This window comes from Gordionus sp. m RMFG-2023, chromosome 2 (genome assembly GCF_954871325.1).
Source record: "Gordionus sp. m RMFG-2023 chromosome 2, tfGorSpeb1-WG-v2, whole genome shotgun sequence".
NCBI classification, from domain to species: Eukaryota; Metazoa; Nematomorpha; class Gordioida; order Chordodea; family Parachordodidae; genus Gordionus; species Gordionus sp. m RMFG-2023.
In genome coordinates, this window is record NC_088776.1 from 54,623,665 (window position 1) to 54,649,214 (window position 25,550).

The window sequence follows — 25,550 nt, forward strand, 5'->3', positions numbered from 1 at the left end:
ACTAATACTAAGTGATTCATATTTTGAGTTATAATTTATGAATTTCTTAAATTTTAAAATTAATGATATATGTCAATAAATGTCTAAATATTTCTATTGCTTGCTTTATTGTAAATAATACATGTGTTTTTAACTTTAGCAAAAATTTCGATGATTATAAAGAAATTTAATGTAGGTATTATGATAATAATGCAATACTTGATTAATAGTATAGACATTAATGAATTCAAAACCCATAAAATACTTGTCTATTTTAAAAGATGATATTTTAAAGAATATTACAAAACCAATTTTAAGCTTACCAACAAAAAGTGATATTAAGTACAATTATTATTTATGGATTTTAATTATACATATAATATAAAGACAAAAAAATATACCATTATCTGTAAGATTGTTAGCTAGTAGATTAGCTATAAAATTTGACAATGAAAAACAAGAGCAATTATTAGTTTTAACTAGTATGCTATCAAAAATAATCAAAGCAAATCAAAATTCTTCATTTAGAAAAGTAAGATATCTGGTTTACTATTTATGAGATAGATTCTATTAAATAATGAACTATTATATTTTATTAAAAAATTTGTATTTCTACTAAAATTACTTCAGTGTAACAAAACTCATGAATTAGACAGAGAAATTGACCAGAAATTTTGGCAAAAGCATTTTATTACAAAATTAGCAAATGATTGTAATTATATTCCAATTCCATTTGAAACATTAAAAGCTTTTCTATCCTATCCAATCACATTAAACAACTACAATATAAAAGTATTTTCATGAATATTAATTATTTTTTAAATAAAAATTTATTATCAAATTATTATATTAAGTTTTCAAAAAAGGAGTTAGATTTGAGGCTTCATTAAATTTATCATATTTCTAAACATGCAATAGATTGCATAATAGTCATTCATAATTGTGGAGGTGTTTTGATTAATTAAATTACATATTTATTTTGTATCATGTATGATTCTTTATTTAAAACATGATACTATTTGTTATTTTTTTTTAACTTATTTTTATTTGGAAGAATATCTAATCTAATAAGTTCTGATTTAAATTTACTAATGTTAGATATGTGAAATTAAAATACAATAATAACAAGTTATGACAAATTATAAATCAAGATAAGTTGTTATTTTCAAATCAAATAATATTAATATATTTATTATGATTTATTTTTAAATTAATATTTATATTTATTCTAATTAATATTTAAATTTTAATTATCATTTTATTAAAGGAAACAGCTTAATGTGTTTTTTTAAAAAAAATTTTATCCTGACCCCTGGGATGTTAAGTTCCTAGAATTGTCTTGTTTTTATAAATTTTTTAAAAAAAACTAAAAAGATAAGATTAAATCCAGACAAAATGAAAACATTGGTGGGTTGGACTCTCGAAAGCCCTGACAGAATGCTAAGTTACCTTAAACAGAAACACGATCTTAATACTTCTTTCTCCTATTTAAAAGGCTTATTGAATCTAAAAGTGGCTAGGTATCATATATAATGTATTATATATACAACATTTTATGACATATAAATTCTAGTGACTGTATATGAAGTTATGTTCCAATATCTGTTTTTTTATTGCTCTATGATATACTGAATAAAGATTCTCAGATGTCTATGGGAGCAAACTATTTGCCAAAGAACAGAGATATAAGTGTTTTGAAGTTCAAAGTAAAGATCTGCAACACTGGCCTAAATATTATTAGGCCCGGCCTGATTTTTGTCATAACTATGAACCAAAATTATTTTAAACAATTAGGTTCACCTAAGACAAAAGTAAATTCATCTGAGGGGGAGGTCAGGGTGTGCCTTAAAGATAGTTTAAACCTTTATAAAAAAATTAAAGAAAAAACCTGCATGAATATCGAGATAATAATGACATTGTTCAATAAATATTACATTATTAAGGTAATGTAGTGACATTTTTAACCCAGATAATAGAATTGAAAATAAAATTATGAAATATTATTAAAACTTATTTTGCATCACTTTTGCATGCATTCTAAATATCTTACTTAAAAGGAACTCTCATATTTCTACCACGAATAAATGCAACCTTTCATACCCAAATGGCTATTTGATCCTCTACAATCCTACCAATAATTCTGATGGCAGTGCAAATCGTTTGCTTCATATCGAATCCCCCGAGCCTAATATGCCCGAATCTCATTACTTAGAACATCATTTAAAGACGTTCATATTACGAGACTATCTTTCAGTCACGTCATCATCAACCTTTTCAGATGGTTTTTTAAAAAATATTTCTTACTTGCAAAATCAATTAATCTAACCGTAAGAACGATTATAACACTATAAACTTAGGAGGTACTATAGTATTATGAGTAATTAATATTACTGCTTAAATTTTATTTGTATCGATATATCTTTTTGTTTAATTGTATTTTTTTATGACACCTTTTATTTTCTGCGCTTTAAAAGTAGCAAGATGGCGGCTTTGGAGATACGTACCGGAAGTAAAGTGCTCCCCGAGCAGACAATTGCTTGCATATATATCGGGTATTCTCGGTATTTCGGGTTTGCTCGCTAATACATACACCTCAGTTTTACCCTTTCTTCCCTTACCTCTCAACGACCTTCTTTCCCTTGCCAATTTGGTTTTTACTCTCAAAATTCTCACCTTAGATAGGCTTGCCGGTATATTAGCTTTTCTTTCCAGCCGAGTAACGTGGACCAACCATGTGGAAGGATGCAAAATGGTGGCCGAACAATTGGATATTTCTCCTTTGGAGAAAGATACTAGCAACCAAAATCCGAGGTTACTTGAATTGGAATAATGGATACATAATTAAATTTGCGATAATTTAAAGTCTATCATATTTTTATTAGAGGGTCGCGGGTTTAATTCTTTTATCAACGACCCATCCCCTTACCCCCACACTAAAAATATTCACGCCCTATGCTGGAAGTTCATTTTTTTTAACCCGGACTTTCCCATTCACGAAGGACAAAATTTTGATCACACTCTTCATACCCGAAAAATTCCTAGATTATTTTTAAAATATAATTCCTAACTTTTTAAAACTTATTTTGTTATAAAAATTTCAATAATTCTTCAAAAATGATTTAAAATCGTCTACATTTTATGTGGTAAAGAATTCACCACTTACACATTTATAAGTCAAAATTTTATATTAAGAATGTCAGTTGTGTTCCTCTGGCTAAATAAAATAAACATTTTCTAGATGCCAAACTTTCTGCTGCTATAAAAAAATTTATTTGCTAATTTTCTCAAGATGAAATTTGAAAAAGTTTAATGAAAATCAAAAAAAGAATAAATAACACGTTGTTTTGGGAGTAAAATTAAAATGCCGCTTATTTTGAATTAAATGTCCAAGGAAAGAAGTTTACTTTTTCAATTATATTCACGCTCGCAACGTTACCCATGCCATTGGGATTTTAGGCCGCATCCACACCTCTAATTCTTACAAGATAAAAGGCGAAATTTAATTATGTTCTCTTTTATCTTAACATTCCTTGCAAGAGTGTAATATAGCGCAAACTCTAATCTATGAATTAATTACAACTAACCATTTGGAGTTTACGAAATTAAAAAAAATATAAATAAAGAAGGCCTAAGAATTACATATAAATTTTAGAAAATTGAAATAATAAATGATTAAAAAATAAGTTAAAAGAAAAGAATGTATGTTTAAATGTAATGTGACTTAATAATCCATTTGTCTAAATATGGCGTTCCTAAATGTTGCGAATTACTGGATAATTTAGGAAAGGGAAATAAAATAGACAGATTTGGAATAGTGTACTTGATTAAAAGACGAATTATTGGTAAATGAAGTTAGGGACAGTTGGTTAGATTTAAGCGGAGTTCTGGCCCAATTCGGGTTTAAGAATTTTAAACTCTTTTTAGCGGAAATTTGATAGCAGGAATTAATAGAAAACGGATTTTCTAAAAGAGGTCGGACACACCCAACATCTTGATTTAAGTGGTGTACGATATAACCCAGATCAGTTATTCTAAAGAGTCTAAGCAAAAAGGCTTTTTTAAAAAAAAAATTATCGTACCTTAATGAGTCTTAATTATTGTCACACATAAATTTACTATAAATTATTTAAAACAGTTTATACGAAGATGAAAGCTTGATTTTGAGCAAACTTTTGGTCAAATGTGTACAACAGCGATTGAACGAAAGTCTTCTTTTATATATCCACGTTTTGAACGCGACTCAAAGTGAAAAAAAAGAAAGTTACACGAGTTAATAATTAGATTTTTTTACTTTTTTATGTTTCTTGGTTAATTAATTTTGCTCAATTATTTTATACTTATTAAACACAAGTTTGATGTTAACCATAATCCCAATTGACAAAATTTTGCTAATCTTTATAATGATTGAAGTTTTTGCCATAACAATGTAGACTAAGTTGTTGTCATAAAACGCTATTATAAATATAATGGGATTATATAATTTATCTTTTATATGAATAGCAATTTTAGATGACAAGCTTTACATATCTCAAGCCACTGTTGAGTCTCAAATCCAAAACTGGCTAGATGATCAAATATTAGTTAAACCCGATAATCATCAATCTTCCGATAGTCCTTCCTTAATTGAATTTGATAGCGATCATTTTGCCCTCAAATTTTTGGAATCCTTAGGAATTTTGGAGACTAAACCAGAGTATTTACACAACGATAATAAAGTCACGAGCCAGGAGAATTTAAAATTTCGTAAAGTTGAGATCAATTATTTAAGAGCTATACCAATATCAGATGCCATAAAAATTGTATCTCAACAAACGTAGGATTTTATAGCCAAAATTATTTTCTATTAATTTTATACCATACCGGTTAAATTTTGAGTATCGATCTTTTGAATTATGACACACTTTTTAAACCGTAATTTTTTTATAGTATTATATTAAATTGCCAAAGTATTATTTATTATATTGGTTTTATTTTCATATATATTTTTTTTTACAAATCAGTAGCATTTTAATAAAATATTGACTTCGCCTGCTATTATTAATATATAAAAAGTCGATCGGTGTCTTATTTACCATTTTAAATAAAATGGATTATGCTGTTAAACGGCTCGATTTGAGCCTATTTTTGAAAACGAAAAAGTTAATATTTTTACCAGAAAAAATATTGCCTAGACATTTCGATAATACAAATCTTTTTACCATCTATGAGCAAAATCTTCTTGCTTGCATAATATTTTTTTGGATAAAATGTTGAGTTAGCCGTTTTTAAAAATCGGTTCAAATCTAACTACAAAAATAGATGGGGCTGATTTAAGAAAAAACAAACTGATACGATATTATAATTTTATTTTATAATTTTATAAAAAAAATTTATTTTATACATAATTTTCGTAATAATAATGATAAAAAAAACGAAATCGAAATTGTAAAGTTTTTGAAAAAATCGGGAAATTTTTTAAAATATGGGGTAGCTATAAATGTGATATTATTTTTCTCGGGTTGATTAAAATGCGAATGCCTCAGGTAAACCGTAAGTATTGTTAAAGTGTAGTAACATGTAATAAGTTATCTCGCCCAACACGCAACAAGTTACATAGCATAAGTTGCCTTATTTGAAACATGGCTAGTAAAGTTGGGTAATGGCGAAATGCCGGCTAACTCATCAGGCGCCTGCCAGAGAAATAACGTTAACATTAAGGCATATTAATTTGTTATCTTCCAAATTTGAGGTGCTATATTTTTAAGAAAAATTCCAAGGCCAAAATGATGGCTTTCAGCTAAAGACTCGGTTAACAAATTTTTTTAGCCGGCTAAAAAAGCTAAACATATAGTAAATACCCAACCAAGTGGCTAGTTATAGTTACTCAAATTGTAATACTTAATTTTTTTCTTCAAAAGATGATGGAAAAATATATATTAATTTTTTATAATAATATTAATTTTTAAAGCAATATTAAAAAAAATGTATATATTTAATAGTAATGTTTTGATGGAACCGTTGCTTCTATAAGACACATCGCCACTGTAATATTTTACATACAATATATACCGAAAAATCAATTATATAATGGAGTAATAAATATTTTTAAAGGAAAACAACAAATAGTCATTTTTGGTAAAGTCAATATACAATAATCTCTTTCTCTTAGTTGTAATTCCGATTTCTAAGAATCTAGCCTATCACATTCAAGAAAACAGCACTCACAAAATCCAATACAAGTTTTGCCCACTTTAAAGTATAAATATGATGTAGACAATTTTCCATAGGTTGAAATTTTAAATTTAGAAGTACAGACTAAATACTAATTTCGTAATTAATGGTCGTATAATAGAAGGTGTAATTTTTTTAAAAAATTTTGGCATTAACCAATTATAATAATTTATTTGAATATAAAGTAAATTTTGAACCTTTTTAAATGCATAATTTGCATTTGATTTTTAGTTTGGAGGGGGAGGAAACCATCCTCATGGTTATGTCACTGGTTCAGGTTTAAGACTCATACAGATTATGTTGCATTGTTAAATGGCCCGATTATTAGCCTAAATAATAAAACATTAGGCTAATGTTTGATTTTTATAAAAATAATTTATAGATTTATTAATGGTAAATATCAGAGACCTGCAGAGGTACCATTTGTATGGCCCGGCCAAGATTAAAAAATTTTCGGCCCGGTCCGAATATTAAAAAAAAATTTTTTAGGCCTGGCTCGTAATTTTTAAATATTATAATCGACCTGGTATATTCAAAAAATTTATTATTTCGTATTTTATCATATTTTTCGGCGAGTATTATCATTAAATAAGCAAGGATATTAGCTAATATTGTTAAACGGCTCGTTTTGAGGCGATTTTTAAAATTTCGATACTATATGTCTAGACCTTTTCTCCTTCTATGAGCAAAATTTTCATGCTTGCATAATATTTTTCTGGATAAAACACTGAGTTAGCCGTTTTTAAAAATCGGCTCAAAACGAGCTGTTTAACAACACTATTTATTTTTTTTCAGATATTTAGTATATTACAAATTGATACTATAAAAAATTTGTGTAAATAAAATTTTGAGAATATACTATGTATTTATAAAAAATATAAGATATATTATATAATAATGTATTTAATCCTTTGCGTATTTATTCCATGGCAGGAAAACTATAATTTTATTATGTAATAGATACTATGAGTGTTAGCTAGTGTTAACTTTCACCAAACATTATATTAATCATAACTATATATAATCATTATAACCATATCTAATTGACAAATATAATAATTCATGTTGTATAAATTTTTAAAAAAAATACGGTTTTCAGGCCCGACCCGGGTATATTTTAAAAATTTAAAATACAGCCTGGCCCTGGTACCCAGGCTGGGCCTGCAGGTCTCTGATAAATATTAATGAATAAAATTATATGCTTTAGGAAATATTAAAAAAACTGGATCGAAGTGTGTGATTTATTATTTTTGCTCAACAAATATCTTTATATTTTGAAATTAACTTTATATAATACATAGGAAATAATTTGTTTACAACCATGATATATATGTAATATTATTTTACTACAATAAAATATAATTTTTATAAGTTAAATAATAGTTCTTTTCTTTTTTAAATCCAATTTTTATTTTCATATCATTTGATTTAAAAGATGAAAAATGTCAATTTTTTTTCCTTCCATATTCTTATTTTGTCACATAAAAATTTGGGAAATTATGGGCTAAATTTATTGCTTGATCATAGGTACTAAAATCTAAAAAAAATATATAACAAATTTTGGGATGTGGAAAATAATTTAAACCTAAAGATAATTATTTTAATTCGTAGAACTTGTTGCCTTTAATGCCCCCCCCCCGACTGAAATAGCAATGATAATAATAAACCCATTATTAATAATATCTGCCCTCTTGGCAATGATATTAATATTTGCAGTGAGTAAATATTGTAAATGTTGAAAAAATAAAAATAGTTTCACTGGTAATAATATTAGCCTCCTCAGTTGGCCAATGAAATAAAATATAGAAAAAAAAGGAAATTAGCTACTTGATGATAATATTGAATCAGAAAAACATGATTAATATTTAAAATTGTGCAAAATTTTAATAAATTTTATTCCTTATTTATTCAGAAAACAATATTTCTAATTTTCCATTAAAATTTAACTTTTTTTTAAAAAAAATCAAATATATAGATAAGTTAAAGAAAACCCAAATGGTTAAAAAAAATTTTCATATCAAAATTATGTCATAAATCAATTATAGGTTTTTTTTAAAATCTTTTTTTGAAATATATAAATTTAAAAATGTTTTTTCCACTGTTAATCTTATTAGAAGCCTACCTTTTAACAAGATATTTTATGTATGTATTCAAATTGTAGTAATAGAGAAATTGTTTTATACCAAAAGCTTCATGTCCATCTTCAACATCATCTAAGCAAGTAAAAGAATCACAAATAATGTTACAGTTAACATCTACCATACCATATATTTCACAAATATTTTTTGGATAATTCAAAATCTATATATTAAAAAAGCTAAAAAATATAAAATCAACAAAAATGAATGTATAATTTTTTAAACTTATTAGCATGAAATATATGAATATTTATTTTACCAAAATCTAAATGCATGCTTAATCAAATTAATTTGTAATAAACCTGATCTTTCATGATAACTTTTACACTTTTTTCATCACTAGAAACTATATAACAGGCTCTTTGAGATTTGTCAATCTATATTTTAAATGATAAAATTAAATATTAAAACTTAAATTATTATACATTAGTAACTCTTCCCAAAAGGCATACCCTTTTGCCTTTAAGTTTAGGCAACATTTGAGAATTGCATCTTATTTTGGCGCCTTTATCCATACCAACAACTTATATGCTGCGATTTATCGTATGTTTTTAAATCGAATAATTTATTTTAATTATTGTTCCATCTTTTATATATACATTAAATTACTAATCTTCTTTATTGAAATCTAGTTATCATAGCTATAATATAAGTATAATAAAATATATTGAGGTTGATTAAAGGTGAGAAAAATTTACTTGAAAAAAGTCGGAAAATCAAATGTCCCTTTAATTTTACACCTTTAAAATTTAGCAACGCTTTAAAGATCGGTTTAAAAAACTGTGATCTCAAAAATGAAGATATTAAATGCACCAAAAGTTATACAAATATGATGTAATTCTTATATATTTATATACAGAATGTCAATATTAGTATTTTTGATAATATTTCCCTTTATCAAAATGGTTCAAATCCGATTAGTGCACAGTAATAACATTATTTACCATGAAATCTATAATATAATAGAGACAAACATTTAAAATGGCACATAGAACATCAAGGTCACGAAACAATGCATGCCGAAATGGTTCTTATAATAATAGTTACCATGATATTGGCTCAAATAGCACTTTTTTATTGGAGGCATTTTTATTTTAAATCTTATCAGGTACATTAATAACCTATAATTTAAAAAAATTAATTTTCATACTTGACCAGGATTTATAGCTCTGTATAAAATTTTGCTTGTATTTTATATATCATTTTAAATTAAAATTGAGCAGTTTATAAAATATTCATAAGATTTTTCAAATTGATAATTTTAATTATTTTTTTAAATTGGCTTGGCACAAATTTTTTTTCACCTGATCAGGATATTTAGAATCATATTATTTATCTATCCATTCTAGGCTGTGCCTGCAGGTCTTTGATATATATTTAATCAGTTATATTGTGTTCTTTTCAAAATTATGAAATTGCATTAATATAATTTGTTCTCATTTATATGAATATTTATGTCATTTACATTTTTATGGATATTTATTTCATTTGTATCAAAATGTTTTATATTTTGGATATTTCATTTCTTTCTTTAGTTTATTTATATTTTATTTTTTTGACTTTCTTAAAAAAAAATCCATATTTGACCTTAATCAATAAAGTTGACAAAATTGATAATATCAATATAAAGGGATTTTTTAAAATTACTACTGGTGCAATGTCTTGTATAACACTCTTTCTTTCTCATCATTTATATTTCTTTTAAATGTGGACCCACTAATTTCCCAAGCCTGGCTTAGCCTGAAATTTTTCAAAAAAAAATGTCAAACATGATCCCGAACAAATTTTTTTTTATTTGGTTCAAATCGCTTAACTCATAATAAAAATTATTTTTCCGCCAGGCTGAATTTATTTAAATATATAAAAATTTATTTATTTTTTTTATTGTAAAAAAAATATTCTACAAATAAAAAATAGTAATGCTTTGTTTCTTGCAAGTTTAAAATATATCAATTTATGGTATCATATTTAAAAATTTAAGCCCAATCTAGCCCAACTGATAATATTTTATAAATATTTGGGTGGGGTAAGGGCCAGACTGTGATTTGCATATCTATAACCTAAAGACTAAACACATCAATTATGTTTTCAATGAGAGAGGATTCTCCTGTTATAGATTTGGGTAATATATTTTAATTCTAGTTTTTATAGTAATCTTAATAATATCTCAGATAAAACAATTATTTTTTCTTTTTTGAAATTAAAATAAGCAGGTTTTGATGAAATATAAAACAGTGTTATTAAGATACTATAAAGAAAGTGACATAAGAAAATGCATTGGAAAGATGATGAAAACGCAATTATTTTTTAAAGATTGAAAATGTTAGCCTTGAAGTACATATTTAGAGCTACAGAAGATCAGTTTGCAGCGAGTGTGTCATAACTGAGACTAAATATGGAGCTAAGAACGAGAGTAGTCTCTCCCAAAGACTCACTTGTGCAAACTGGCATTAGCCCTTAATAAGGCGGATGTAGGATATGAAATCAGCCAAACGATATTTTAAAAAATTCCCCCAAAAAAGAGCAAAGGCCTGGGATACGGAAAAAGGCGTTAGGTATAAGAATCGTCATAAAAATCACGATAAAAAATGGATTCTTTAGCCGATATATATATATATGCATACGTAGCGATGCAAAATCTCTCCATTTGAGGCGATTGGTATACGATAAGGAGCTTGGGCGGCGGTATTTGAATTTTTTAAAAACAATTCTTTCCCATGATAAAACATTTTACTTAACTGAGAACAGACCTCGATTGATTGAAGTTGAATATCGAAATTTTTTTAAAGAAAAGCGAAAATAAAATATAGCTAATAAGACGAAATAAAAGGAATATCGGAAATATAAAAAAAATGTTCCGATGCAAACAAATGAATGTTTCATATGAAACGCCAACGAAATGTATGAATGCAATTTAATAATTTTCTGAATGGGCATAGTAATATCATAAATCGTTTTAATAATCCCGAATAAGACTAGGAACCGAATCGTATAATTTTAAAAAATCAGGTCTGCTCCCATTTTTAAATTGATAAATTTAAATCTCAGTTTTTCGAAATATTGCTCATATTTGTCAAAAATATCCGAAATAACTAAATTATTTATTTTTAAAAAAATGGGTTCGGATAGTTAAATAATCAAAAATAAAAATCCGGGCAGGGTACTGGTCAAATAAATCTAACCCGACCCGGGACTAAAATTTTGATTTCAACACGCCTCTCAAAAATATTTTATACACCTAAAAGTAGTTATTCCCGAGTACTCCGTTTTTTTCAGCTATTAGCTAGGCAATCTTTAAACGAAATCTTTTCATTAAAATCTAGAGAAATAAAATCTTTATTATTCCGAATTATAATAATCATCCACTTCTTTAAAATCAAATTACAGGTATAAGGTGAATTACATATCAAATCAACAAAAAACGGTTGATTTTCAACCCGACTCCCTCAGATTTTTTTTAAATTTTGTATATTGGTAAAATATATCTTAACTGAGAAAAAGAAAAAAATGAAATTTTACCTCCCAACACTGTTTATCCGCTAAAATATAGGAACTTAAAGTGGGGAAAAAATGGTAAATTTTTGACGAAATGCACCTCATTTATTTTCTTATATCTCGAAAAATAATTTAAATTATATTATATAGCTTAATAATAGTTATTTAATATGATAGAAATCTGTTTAAAATCTAAAACCATATATATAAAACCGTATAAAGCCATAGAAAAAAGGGGCATTTTTTTCAAATTTTTTTTCTTTTATAGATAGATATCTACAAAATTTTAGACTGGGTTAAACGTTGGTCTAGGAGTTGTGACCCTTTATATGGCTAAAATTGATCAAATTTAACATAAATATCATCATGTTTAAATTTAATGAAAAATAATAAATGTTTATTTAAAATTAAGTCTAAATTATAGGCTCTTACTTTTTTTATTATCTTTAACAAAATATTTGAGAGGTGGGTGGGATAATTTGCCTTATTTAACACTGGTTAAATTTTCTCTCGAAATTACTTAACAAAATAATTCTAAACATATTTATAACTTATGATTACATATAATACTATCAGAAATTTATAATATTATTTAAAATATATCATATATTAAATAACCTGAAGAATTGAATAAATTTTGACTTTTATTTTATTTTAGCCTAGGGTAATAAAGTACAGAACTTCTGTGTTCTAGAAATACGCTTTACCCCAAAAACCAGCTTTAAAGGTGATTTTCCATACCAAGATATTTATTATTGCTCAAATATATAATTTACACCTTGGATATTATTTCTTGCATAGATAAATAAATCCATTGTTGCCAATATGTGATTTTCATACAGACGCTGCAAGCTTGCTTGAGCTGCTAACCGTTTTGTAACACCCCCTAAAGTGTCTCAAGGACTTTTACCATGTGCGGTTGCAAAAAAATGTCATTCAGCCTTTATCCTATAATCATTTTCATGATTGTATAGATTAATGAATATTTTTTTTATTTCTATATTGTGTTACTGCCCCATCAGAAAAATAATAAATCTTGGCCACTCTACTAAATCTTTCTTTCAAAAATAGGTTCAATTTTGTTTGAAATAAATAAAATGCACGTGTGTTGCGCTTTAAACAATCTGATATAACCACAAAATTTTCATATTTTAAAATGTCTTCTATACGGTAATAAATCATAAAAGGGTTGATAGTGGCCCGATTATTGGTCGAATGAAATCTTTATGCATGGTCCAGCATTACAAATGCATAATTTTCTTAAAAGTTGGCAATAATTGAAAATTATCCAACATATGAATTGGATTTTAATAATTTTTGAAATAAGGATAGTTGTGAAGCTATAGGAATGAGGAATCAAATTATTTATTTTTTTGATTAAATAACCTAAAAATTATTTTGCGGATTTTGTTAGCGTTTCAAGAAATGTTACATAATCTATTGAATACGCTTCTAATAAATAGTCGTTCTTTTATTTTTGATTTATGCTAAAATAAAAGATTTAAAATTATTTTGTCTAGTAATTTCGAGAGAAAATTTAACCAACACAGCCCCCCCCCCGCCATCCAACTCTCAAATAATTTTTTTGAATAATAAAGTAAGGGCCTTTCATTCAAACATAACTTTTAAATAAAAATTATTACTTAAGTATAAATTTAAATATGATGATATTATATATGTTAATTGATCATAGCCATATAAAGGGTCATAACTCCTATACCCACCTTCAACCTAGTCTAGAATTTTGTACAATTATCAGAGACCTGCAGAGGTAACATTTGTATAGCCTGGCCCGGGTTTTTCTTAAATATATTTTATTTATTTTTAATTTTTATAGCTAATAATGGCAATTTCAAATATTTGGTTTTAAAGTATACGGCCCGGTCCGGATATTTTTTTTAAAAAAATTTAGGCCCGGCCCATGTACCCAGGCCGAGCTTAGGGCCGGGCCTGCAGGTCTCTGACAATTATAAAGCGATCTGGTAACATCTACAGAAAAAAAATTTTGAAAAAAATACTTTTTTCTATGACCATTTCCTGTTTTGTATTTCCGGATTTTGGTATTAATTGGGTTTCTATCATATTTGTTTTTATGTCATATAAAGATCTATTACTATATATATTTACTCCAACTTAATTTATACTTGAGATATTTGAAAATTAATGAAGTGCATTTTGTCAAAAATATACCATTTTTCGCTCTTTAACGTCCATATCTTGGCAAATAACTGATTTAAAGAAATAAAATTTCATTTTTTTCTTATTCATAGTATATACTACCAATATAAATTTTAATAAAATTCTAAGGAGGTCGGGTTTATATGATATGCATTTTTCACCATATATATTTCAGAGACATGCAGAGGTACCATTTGCACGGCCTAGCCCGGATTTTTTAAAATATAATATATTTATTTTCAATGGGCTCGATGGCATACGCCCCATTTTTCTCCAGGACATCACTTCCCCCTCTACATGCTCACAAACATCCGTTCTCCCCAAATTAACAAACTTATGCAACAAAATTTTAAACGGTGAGGTTCCAAATTTCGTTTCACCTATCCTCTTTGGTGCCAGGCTAATTGCTCTTCAAAAACCTAATAATGATATCAGACCCATTGCCATTGGTTCTACCTTTCGCCGATTAGTAACCAAGATGATATCATCTCGAATTAAGCATGATGCTTCACGTCTCCTAAGTCCCTTCCAACTTGGTGTAGGAATCCCTGGTGGCTGTGAAGCTGTTGTACATTTGTCCAGTTTATATCTTGAAAATTTACCTTCTAATGTATCCTTGATAAAAATTGACTTCTCTAATGCTTACAACACACTCTCCCGGAACTCCTTTTTGAGTTCCTCAAGTAATCTTTTTCCCAGTTACACTAAGTTTTTTTATTCGTGTTATCAACAGCCCTCCACTCTTCTGTTTGATACCTTTAAAATCCCTTCCGTCGAGGGCATTCAGCAGGGAGACCCCCTAGGTTCCCTATTCTTTTGTTTAGGTATTAATGACATCATTAAATCCATCAATTCGGTCTGCTCATTATCCTTGCATTCCTGGTACATTGATGATGGTATCCTTGGAGGATCCAATGTTGAAGTCAATAAAGCTGTGAACATCATCAAGGAGGCCGGATCAGCTATAGGACTCTCCATTAATCCAGAGAAATAAGAATTTATCCCTATCAATACAATCGAACCTAATACTAATAAATTCAAACTAACGACTCTTGACGGTCTCTATCATCTGGGAGCCCCTGTTGGTGGTAACTCTGCTATTTCTTTCTTTCTTCAGTCCACTTTGGATACTTTATTAGAGCTGGCAGATTTATTTTCTTTTCTTCCTTCAGTCCACTTTGGATACTTTATTAGAGCTGGCAGATTTATTTTCTTTTCTTCCTTCTCATAAAGCCTTTTTCCTGGTGAAAAATTTTTTCAATATTCCCCGTATTCTTTACGCACTTCGCTCAACTGCCATATTTAAATTCCCCATTCCACTTGGAGTTTATGATAATGGGATCAAAATCCTTATCGAAAACATTCTAAATCTTAAATTCCATGAAATTGCTTGGACACAAGCTTCTTTACCCACAAAGATGGGAGGTCTGGGCCTCAGATCTCCATCTGATCTCGCCTTAACAGCCTTTATATCCAGTTGCCTACTAACTAAAAACATAATAAATCCCAATTCTTTAAAACCCGACTCTTCTTTTAATGATGCAATCATCGAATGGAGGACACGAATTTCTGCGGATCACCCTCTTCCTGAGTCTAATAAGCAGAAGGACTGGGATAGGCCTATTATTGCACTCTGCGTTGAATCACTCCTTTCCAGAATTCAATTATCTGACCGTCCCTTATTTTCTTCTTTGCTTAATGGTTCAGGCCATGAGTTTCTCGAGGCCATTCCGTCTATTAATCTGCAATTACAACTAAATAAAAACGAGCTCACACATGCTATCGGTATCCGTTTAAATTGCCTTATTACCCAACCCCACATTTGTTCAGGTTGCTGCTCCGCAGTTTTGGGCAATGGAAGACATAGTCTTCATTGTCGCTCATGTAAAGGTCGAATTGTAAGACATAATCTATGCAATTCGATCATTCTTAGAGCTCTTAGATCTGCTCAAATCCCCTCCACTCTTGAACCATCCGGTCTTTTCAGATCTGATGGGAAACGGCCTGACGGTATTTCGCAAATTCCTTGGAAGCGCGGTCAATTCCTGATCTGGGACTATTCTTGTATTGATCCACTCGCTCCATCAAATCAAACAGTCAATATACTCGAGAAAAAGGAGACACTCAAAATAGCGAAATATTCCGAAATCTCTCAAGAATATATTTTCATCCCCATTATTTCCACTACCCTTACTACTTTTGGGAAATATGCCTTATCCCTTTTCAAGGAACTCGGCTCCCACATTCGTCAACTAACCGGTGAACCCCGCGAGGGCTTCTTCTTAAGGCAAAGGCTCTCCATCGCAATACACAAGGCTAATTATATTAGCTTCATAGGCAGTCTCTCCCCACAAGATTATCCTTCCTAACCTCAATAAATTTATTTTTATTTTTTTTTAACACCGTCACAAACATATCCTCCAATACTATATTTATTTATTTTTTTAAAATGTTTTTTTTTATATGTATATAAATATATATACAAATATTAATTATTATATATTTTTTTAAATTAATATATATATTATGTTAATTTTCATAATATGTTTGATAACTTATGGATATATTGGTTAATGTTATATTATTACTTTAGTCAAAAAATATAAATGAATAAATAATATATTATAATTGTAAATATATATACAGAAATAAAAGTTCATAAAGTATTATGATATTTTTAATTTTTATAGTTAATAATAGCGATTTAAATATTTGGTTTTAAAATATAAAGTCTGGCCCGGGTATTTTTTTTAAAAAAAATTATTTTTAGCCTCGTCAATGCCTGTATATTTTTAAAAAAAAATTTCAAGCCCAGTCCGGGTATATTTAGATAAATTAAAATATGACCCGGCCTGTGTACCCGGGCTTAGGGCCGGGCCAAACATGTCTCTGATATATATATCTCTTTCAAAATCAATTATCCATTCAATTCAATAATCTTATTAACAACTATAATTTAATTTAAAACGATATTTAAATATAAAAATAAAAATCATAATCATCTTATTAAAGATATAAACATAAGAAAGACAAAATCTATAAATATGACCGTAGGCAATCAATTTAATGAGTAACATTTGAATAGATGTTTTATCACTCAACAAAATTTGATATAGATGGCCACCACTCTGGGGATGTGGGTCATACCACTCGTCATATCTGTCTATAGATTATACCTTAGATACGTAACGGTCCATCTTATTTACAGTATCGTTACCCTGTACATGATCTTCAAATCAAGACAAAAGCCTATGGACAGAAACATTCCAAGGTTGTATTACCAATTTTAGTAAATTATACTCCTTTTATTTTTGCTATTTAGATTGGTTTACACTTGGTTTTATATCGTTTTCAAAATATCTTACGGCCTGGGGATCATAGGATATTCCGGGCTTTTAGTGTGGTTCTTTGGATTGAACATAATCCTGATGTTGCCCATTACTTGGATATATTACTTCGTGTTGGCCTTGTATTATGGCACCTATTTCGGCGTTTTAAACAGGGACATAGCTGAGATCTGTAGTGATAAGATATTTGTCGGTTCCTTATTGAATATCCAAAATCGAGTTAGAATGTTTTTTTTTGAAACTCATAATTAATTTTATTTGATGGGACATGAAACATTTAATTTAAAAAAATAATTTTATAATCTAAGATAAGAATTAGGAATATGCCTATTCCTATTTAATTACGAGATTCTATTGCTATTTTATTAAGATCAAATTAAATAATTATTACCTTTTTTTTCAATTATAATTAATTTTTTATTTCCAAATTTTCTCCATGTCGAGAAGTAGGCTTTAACAAATAAATATTCATTTAAAATCAATCATCCTTTATAAATGGAAGTCATATTATTGCAGTTTAATGAATAATCTCTTTGGTCATCTAATATCTTCTCCATGTTGAGAAGACTATCATCCCTCTCTAATAAAGTCAAATCATATAATTGCGGTTTTGAATTAGTAAACCAAATGATTAATTAAGCTAGTTTCACTCTTTTTTTGCTAATTTGTGAGTACAAATCTTATGCTCAATTTTTTTTTGAAGAAATGGTAAAATAATTTTTAAATCCATAGTAATTTAATTTTAGTTTTTATTTTAACTGGAAAATAATTAATGATAAAATATTAAAATTCCAATTTTTTAAGTTGTTTTTTTACTAGGTTTTTATATAGTTTTTAAAAGAAATTTAACATAATATTTATGAATAATCATGGGAGAAGATAAATTATAAAGTATTCAATTATGGGTAAGATTTAGCAATGGAATGATTCTAAAAAACTTTGCATTTAAATTAGACCCATAATTTATTAGAAAACAGATGATGCCCAAGGCAACGACAAAAATACATGCTTTATATGCGGTCAAAAAATTTTCCAACTTATAATAAACGACGATCGACAAGCCATAGAAAAAAGTTTTAGATTGGAATGTGGCCATGTGTAATATATTTTGATAATATACTTAATTGAAAACTTAGAAAGAAAGAAAAAAGATTTTCAAAGCAAGACCTATTTTTCTGATAGATTTCCTAAGAATATTTTAAGAAAACTTGATTTATTTTTTTTTAATTAAAGGGAGTCCGATTTATATTTTGCATTATCTGTTGCTTGGGAATGATTTTAAAAAACTGTTTTAAATGTCTATGATGATATTTTGGTATTATTAGAATTTTAGCTGCCGCAGGCTAATGCAGAAAATACGCAGGAGGCTACATTTTAAATTTAAAAAAATAATATGTTTTAATTTTAAATATGAACGCAGATTCCACGAATTTTGTATCAGGGGTTGGTGCATAGTGGGGAAAAAGCAAACTTGTCCCCATTGCAAAGAGAAAGTTGACCTGAAAACGCTCTTCCCAAATCCGTAATATATCGTTTTATTTGAAATTGTATTTATTTTTTTGCAAACCTCATTTAAATTTAGATTTGGTATTCTACAGCAGTATTTTATTTTTTCCTTCCTTATTACATTTATTATTTTTAGACCCAATAAGATCAATTCTTCCTTAAAGAATTGAAAGGGGTATTTTAGTTGACAATCTTTCCCATAAAATTCACCTCTCTTTTTATGTCAATCACTATATATAAAGGTGGGAAAGACTACACGTAATGTACAGCAAAATGCTGGATTGGGTCAGATACTTGATAGCATGGCAACCACTTATCACCCTGCTCATAGAAGCCATTAATCATCTCTTGCATCTTAAATAACTCTAACCTTACTACTCCGTTCAACTTATTTATATTTTATAGAGGTTTATTAAAATATATTAATATTTTACATTAAATTTAAAAAATATACATTTGATATATAAAATTATGTTAAAATAACATGTCAAAAAAATCATGTAAGCAATTTGTAACAAGACATAAAAACTTTTTATAAAAAATATTTAAGACGGAGGGGGTATGCCAAAAAGAGGCTCTCATAACACGGTGATTTGAGTTGATTATAACATTTTAAAATAGGATTGACTCACACCATTAATTTGAGAAATACTTTTTTATCTAAAATCTTTAAAAAAAGGATAGTCAGGGTCTCATTGGAAATAACTATTTGTATAGAGTAAATATCTGAAAAGTCACGGTACTTTCTAATTTTTGACCTTCCGGCTATAATAATCGGATAGATCTATGGGTTAGAGAAAAATTGGTGGGAGACACAAGTAAAATCCCAAATAAAATGTTTTCATTTTAAACCAAATTTTTGTGAGACCACCTGTTCTTTTTTTATCAGGCAGGGATAAGTGAACGGCAGGAGGTTTTGTAGCCAACCCTAATTTGTTCGAGATTTAGAGTTAATAGGACTGAACTCATCCTTCAGAAATATAATCTGACCATTTTACTTTTATAACAATATTTTAATTATTAAAAAATAAGAATGTGATCTACTCATGAAATTAATAAGCCTGGCGCAACATCTAATTTTTGATACCATTACAAATATATAATAGTTCTGCAATATTGTTTGAAAATTTAATCGACCAAACCTTATTATAGCCAAATAATTATATCATTTGTTCAAATATGAAATAGCGTTAATATTGTACCCGTTGAAAAATTGAAAATATTAGATAAATATTATTTAAATTTATTTATTATATTAAAATATATTAATTTGGAAATAATATTATATTATAATATTCATTACAATGTTAAAAAAAATTATTATTGTCAGCATGAAACAAATTTCAAAATTAACCCATATAATATTTAAAATAATCTGGAGGCAATAGACCGAGATCACTTCCTCTCAAAATATAAATTTTTACTCCTCATAGAATTGTCTCACCTCCGAAAAATACATAAAGGTCAATTTTCCTTTCTCTTTCACTCTACATTTAGAGTTTTTTTTTATAAAGACAAAATCTAGAAAACTGCAAAGATTAAGTATAATTTAACCGGAAAAATTTTTTTTTTAAAGTTTTCCTAAAATTTTAAAAAAATTTAAAAAGCAATTAAAAAAAATATTAGGTTCTTTTAATTAAATACTCTAAAAAATTTAAACTATAATGAAAATATTTCTTTAAAAGGCGAAAGAATACGAAAAAAAATGTTTGAGACTTTAATAAATTCAATTTCAATCAAAGAATTTTTTAATTATTTTCATAAAAGATAAGGTAGTAATAATGTAAATATAATTTAAAAGATATTTTAAGGGATTGTATTAAAATTATAATACAATCCTGCAATTAGCAAGATCTTATCTTTCATGCTATTCTATTCAGGATATTGTCTTTCTGATATTTATAATGCGGTGTAAAAAATCTTCTTCTCATACAAAATATTTCTTATATAGTCTTCGCCAATTAGCAATACTGCAATGCATTTATTCTAGTATTGTTTAAGACCCTATTTGGGTTCATTTTTAAAAAAGGCCCAATTAAGATTTTGACCAAAATTATTTATATAAGCCTCGAGATTAGGAAAATGGAGGTTTAACTCTTTCTCATCTATGATAAAAATCTCCCCAAATCGGGCCTAGTTTGTTATAAATATATTCTTATCCTAAAAGATTTCCCAAACATGGACTCAAAATAATAGTTTCACTATATAATCCATTCGATTTATTATAAATTCCTCAGTTTATTTTTTAAAAAGTGTTTCAATATAGAAGTTTTGCAATAGTAGCTGTCGAATAATTGACTGACTTAGTCATGCCTATGATATCATGTCAACTATTTTTATAACAGAATTTTTGTTTTTCATATGATATGATATGATGATGAATGATGATTTATTGGATTCCGATAGAGATATCATAAACAAAGGATGCAAAGAATATTGTGAACAATATTCCAACTTGTTAAACTCTGATAATAATGTAAATTATGAAAATTTATTATTTTATTTTTTTTAAGTTTAAGGAACTTTTTGATAAAATGATTAAAATTAGTCACAATTTTGAAACATTCAGAGCCCATCTTGAATCAGTAAATTATATAAATTTACAAGTAATCAAGTTAATATTTAGATACAAGCTGACACTGATTTGATAGCTAACAAAACTATACCTTCAATACATTCTCAATTATTGCAATTGAAACCAATTTTTGAGTTTATTGATCAGTTAGAGGTTTAAATGTTTTTTATGACATAATTATAAGTAATTTTTTGTAAACTTATTTGCAAATATGTTTATTTTTATTATATAGAATCAATATAAAAATTCATTATAGCCAAATCATCCAATTACTTCTCATCTATACAAATTTGTTAAATTTAAAATATAGTCTATCAAACAATTTAATCTATAGAATCATATATGCTTTTATATGGAAATAGGCATTTATATTATAGAGAAGGGATTACATGACTTATTAAGAAGTTTAATATAAAGGGAGTAAATAAATATAAAGGTGGTGGTTGAATATAAAGGTGGGGATGATACTTTTGATTTATTTGCTAATTTATATCTCACTTTTACATTTTTTAAGCAAATTTATTAGTTTTTCTTAGTAATTTGTCTAAGCATCAATTACCTCTACAGATATCTTATATTTATCAATATCTTGTCTCAAAAAAGAAACTATACTGTTTTTGATTTATCTTGCCTTTTAAGGGTATTGATAGGGATAATAATATTACCTCACTATTACTACTTTAATATAAGAGTTATCTAATAGACCAATGGAAATTTCAGCTGAAAAAAGAATTTAAAAATTTAATTAGTTTTAAAAACTTTTTATTTAAAAAAATTTTCTACATAAATATTAGAACTAAAAATTAGATGAAAATAAAAAATAATTTAAAAACAACATGTTTCTTTTTTGAATAGTAATGCAATAACCTTGTTTTTTTTGGAAAAATTAATGACATTTATAACACATTACAAAGACTTATTTTAAACATGAATATAATGAAGAAAGGACTTAAAATTTTAATGAGTTGTAGATGTTTGTAAAAAAAAATTTGAATCTGATATAAAAACGTTATAATTATAGAAAATTTAGTGAAAATATCAAAACCTTACCCCTATCTATAAGACATTAGAAAAATGTCTGGCATTTGAAGAAAATGCCATGAATTACAAAATACCTAATATGAATTCGGATTTAAGGAATATTCACAAGAAAAAAAATTATTTTAAAAAATTCACATGAATGTTCATAAAAGTGAATAGATTATTGATATAGTCAAAATAAAATTTTATATTCTCAATTTCAAACCTAGGAATAGTCTAATCACTACTATGTGTAAAAAAAATAACCCAATAAATCACATTCATCTTATTGATAACTTATGGTTATGCAAAATTTTAATTATTTATGTAAATAATTATTTGGTAGTGCTGATGGAATATTTCTTTTATCTCTTTATCATCCATTGATTGTACTTTATTTATAGATTTATGGTAAAATAATATTAGAATAACTAATGTAAATCTATAAAAGGAGTCAAGGAGGCACTTGATCCTACAATGATTCCCAATTTTTTTTAAAAAAATTATAAACAGAATTTTATTATTTAAAATATTTTGTCATTTTTTTTACCCTCCCACTCCAGAAGCAAAATTGTATTTACCTGGATAATCATAGTTTTTAAGTAAAATAGAAAAGGTTTGGACTTATTTTGTAAAAGAATATAATTGTATAATAGCTAATTTAACTTCATGCTAAGCATTATATAATTTTTGGCTAAAAACTAGGATAACCATTTTTAGTGAAAATAGTCTAGAAATTGGATATTTACGTAACCTCGGAAGGAATGATTATTCTATTGTTATAAAGATTTAAATGAAATTTATTTACATCTATTAAACTTTTAGAAAACTGTAGCCCAGAAAAAGGAATTTTTATCTGATCTAGAAAACAAATTAATGCTTGAAGAATCAACTTCCAAAAATGGTATTCAAAATGACCTTAATATATTTATGTTTTGTTTTAGGTGAAAATATATCTATGATCCAAAGTCTAACAAATATCTTTAAATAAATCCAGATTATATTTTTATAAATTTTTGTAAGATATTTTATGTATAAATATATTTATTTCTCTATGTAAATCACACTTTTCTAATTTTATTTTATATAATATATAAATCAATTAATTTCTTTTCATTTTTTATATTTAAAAATAATTAAAATTATCTTAATCCTTAGTTTACTAGGGTTAGTTTTTATTTAAAAATTTTATATTATATAGAATATCATTACATATTTATATAAAGTAGGACGATATGAGTTTTCCCAAATAGAACATAATATTGCAAATTTTCCCTCATATTAACCTTTATCCCTCCATTCTTTCACAGTTTCGTGCAATCACGAGGTATCAAGAAATAAAATCGGGATTATAACGATATTTTAAAATAATGATGAGATTTTTTAAAAAGTAAAATGAAGGTATAAGGCCTCATTTATAGTAAACGCGTTATTTTTAAGTATTGCACGTATTTAACGCAGAGTTATGACAGCAGATCCAGTTTTGAAAACTAATTTAAGATGAATCAAAATGCAGATAATTATTTTATTTAATATTTAAGAAATCATATTTTATTTTTTTCGAACTCGCTATTATTTTTATAATCGTATCGCATATTTCTTTATCAAACATGTTTTTTAATTTTATCATAGCGTTATCATAATACTTAATTTATAAATTTATACCTGTTTATTGGTTTATGTAATAACGCTGCGTTAAATAGTGTAACGCTTGAGGATAACGCGTTTACTAATGCAGTAAGATAAAATTAATGATAAGTCGATTTGTATAGATTTAATTCTCTGTACATTTTAAATTAGATAGTTATAACAAAACTAATTAAAAATAAAATGATTCTTTGTCTTATACTCAAAATATTTTAGATTTTCAAGGATCAGATATTCTTTAGTTAAAACTTCGATCTCTAAGATGATAATTATCATTTAAAAATTTGGTTAATATCTTCTATATAGTCGACTTAAAACCTGTTAATAGGAGCCATTCACCACTACTTGAGATTTCACTTTATTCTTTAAAAAACAGAAGCGGCGATAATTAATAAAAATATCTATGGTAGTTATAAATTTTTTAAAGATAATTTGATGTTAAATGGTCAATAATATCTTGCATAGAATATTTTATTGGGCCAAGAACCTCTCTAATTGCGTGGAGTTGGCGCCATTGAAATAAAGTAAAAATTTAAAAGTCTATCATCTCTGTCGATAGTTTTTTCATTTTCTTCTCAACCAGCATCGTCTTTATTAGCTTTGCCTTAATGTTAATATGATTAGATCTGATTTTTTATAAATAAGCCATTATCGCCTTGCTGAGTTACCAACGGCCTAATAAATTGGTTAGGTGATGCTACATATTTAATATATGAATTAAATTATAATTCAATGTATAACATTTTTATAATGTAATTTGACACTCATAGTTCCATCATTGTTAGTATAGTTTAGTTCTTAATTATTTTTATCCCACCCTTATATAAATTTGTGTATTTTTCATTCATCGGAACAGTCTAGGGATTTATCAATTAGAATGTAAACAAAGTATAAAGTAAGAAATGTAAATAAGTTATAAATCAAATTTAGTTAAATTGTACTTGTCATGAATAAATATTATCTTGTCGATAGTAAGGCATAAAAATGTTATTATATATAATTATCCAGCTATTAAGAACAATTTTTTGATCTCAAATCAGCAAGTCTAAAAGTTTTTAGCTTTTTCCAAATGATTATGCATCCTTAGATGTATGTTAATCGAATAATATGGCATTCTAGATTGCTAATATAATAATTCCTTGGAATGGAATGTTTACCAGTTTAGCTATACATGTATTGGATTCTTGTGAATCTCACTGTCTATAATTATTTATATGTTTAATTGCCTAATAAATTGCAATTATATAATAGAATTCATTATTCTGAGACAATTTTGATCATGTCGCTAATTTCTAATGTTCAAAATATGTTAAATTAGTTTTTATTAATAAAAATTAAATGAAAATTATTATATAAAAAGTTATTTGCAGCTAGATAATTGGTAACCTATGACAAATTTTTTGCATATTTTATTCTTAGACATGATATCTGAGCTATCAGATTTATTAATGTATA

At 26.9% G+C, this 25,550-nt stretch overlaps 3 protein-coding genes across 6 annotated transcripts; 2 read left to right on the forward strand and 1 right to left on the reverse strand.

The window, feature by feature from the left end:
• The first annotated feature begins 436 nt into the window (after positions 1-436).
• Positions 437-4,800, forward strand: LOC135924739 (uncharacterized). 2 transcript variants are annotated; one of them, XM_065459844.1, is made up of 7 exons: positions 437-511; positions 610-771; positions 1,354-1,499; positions 2,037-2,260; positions 2,454-2,790; positions 4,115-4,248; positions 4,480-4,800. In XM_065459844.1, the coding sequence occupies exons 1-7, from the start codon at positions 464-466 to the stop codon at positions 4,794-4,796; spliced, it is 1,368 nt and encodes a 455-aa protein (XP_065315916.1). In that variant the 5' UTR covers positions 437-463; the 3' UTR covers positions 4,797-4,800. The 2 variants fall into 2 exon arrangements, with proteins under 2 accessions (XP_065315916.1, XP_065315917.1); XM_065459845.1 differs by having other exon boundaries at positions 2,457-2,790.
• Positions 4,801-7,647: 2,847 nt separating this feature from the next.
• On the reverse strand, positions 7,648-23,791 carry LOC135925101 (replication protein A 14 kDa subunit-like). Of its 2 annotated transcripts, XM_065460278.1 has the most exons (6): positions 23,735-23,791; positions 8,927-8,968; positions 8,753-8,858; positions 8,630-8,704; positions 8,373-8,490; positions 7,648-7,726 (listed from the first exon to the last, which is right to left on the reverse strand). In XM_065460278.1, exons 3-6 carry the CDS (start codon positions 8,840-8,842, stop codon positions 7,659-7,661), a joined length of 351 nt encoding a protein of 116 aa, XP_065316350.1. In that variant the 5' UTR covers positions 8,843-8,858; positions 8,927-8,968; positions 23,735-23,791; the 3' UTR covers positions 7,648-7,658. The 2 variants fall into 2 exon arrangements, with proteins under 2 accessions (XP_065316350.1, XP_065316349.1); XM_065460277.1 differs by lacking the exon at positions 23,735-23,791 and having other exon boundaries at positions 8,753-8,928.
• Positions 9,084-23,508, forward strand: LOC135925100 (E3 ubiquitin ligase RNF121-like). 2 transcript variants are annotated; one of them, XR_010571530.1, is made up of 10 exons: positions 9,084-9,145; positions 9,187-9,254; positions 9,294-9,435; positions 17,117-17,271; positions 17,323-17,566; positions 18,318-18,445; positions 18,768-18,869; positions 19,096-19,260; positions 23,274-23,352; positions 23,393-23,508. XR_010571530.1 is itself a non-coding variant. In XM_065460276.1 (9 exons), exons 1-8 carry the CDS (start codon positions 9,122-9,124, stop codon positions 19,214-19,216), a joined length of 984 nt encoding a protein of 327 aa, XP_065316348.1. In that variant the 5' UTR covers positions 9,084-9,121; the 3' UTR covers positions 19,217-19,260; positions 19,886-19,991. The 2 variants fall into 2 exon arrangements, 1 of the variants encoding a protein (XP_065316348.1); XM_065460276.1 differs by lacking the exons at positions 23,274-23,352; positions 23,393-23,508 and adding an exon at positions 19,886-19,991.
• Positions 23,792-25,550: the final 1,759 nt, after the last annotated feature.

What these genes read in the sequence shown, in the direction of transcription:
- LOC135925101 (XM_065460278.1), bottom strand. Translation starts at nt 8,842, where the DNA reads ATGGATAAAGGCGCCAAAATAAGATGCAATTCTCAAATGTTGCCTAAA. An exon ending in TTTTGGGAAGAGTTACTAAT is followed by an intron (nt 8,705 to 8,752) that starts GTATAATAATTT and finishes TTTAAAATATAG; the next exon opens with ATTGACAAATCTCAAAGAGC. An exon ending in AGATGGACATGAAGCTTTTG is followed by an intron (nt 7,727 to 8,372) that starts GTATAAAACAAT and finishes TATTTTTTTTAG; the next exon opens with ATTTTAGTACCTATGATCAA.
- LOC135924739 (XM_065459844.1), top strand. Translation starts at nt 464, where the DNA reads ATGCTATCAAAAATAATCAAAGCAAATCAAAATTCTTCATTTAGAAAA. An exon ending in TTGAATCTAAAAGTGGCTAG is followed by an intron (nt 1,500 to 2,036) that starts GTATCATATATA and finishes CTTACTTAAAAG; the next exon opens with GAACTCTCATATTTCTACCA. An exon ending in ATCATCAACCTTTTCAGATG is followed by an intron (nt 2,261 to 2,453) that starts GTTTTTTAAAAA and finishes GCGCTTTAAAAG; the next exon opens with TAGCAAGATGGCGGCTTTGG.
- LOC135925100 (XM_065460276.1), top strand. Translation starts at nt 9,122, where the DNA reads ATGAAGATATTAAATGCACCAAAA. An exon ending in TTTATTTTAAATCTTATCAG is followed by an intron (nt 9,436 to 17,116) that starts GTACATTAATAA and finishes AATTTGATATAG; the next exon opens with ATGGCCACCACTCTGGGGAT. An exon ending in ATGGACAGAAACATTCCAAG is followed by an intron (nt 17,272 to 17,322) that starts GTTGTATTACCA and finishes TTTGCTATTTAG; the next exon opens with ATTGGTTTACACTTGGTTTT.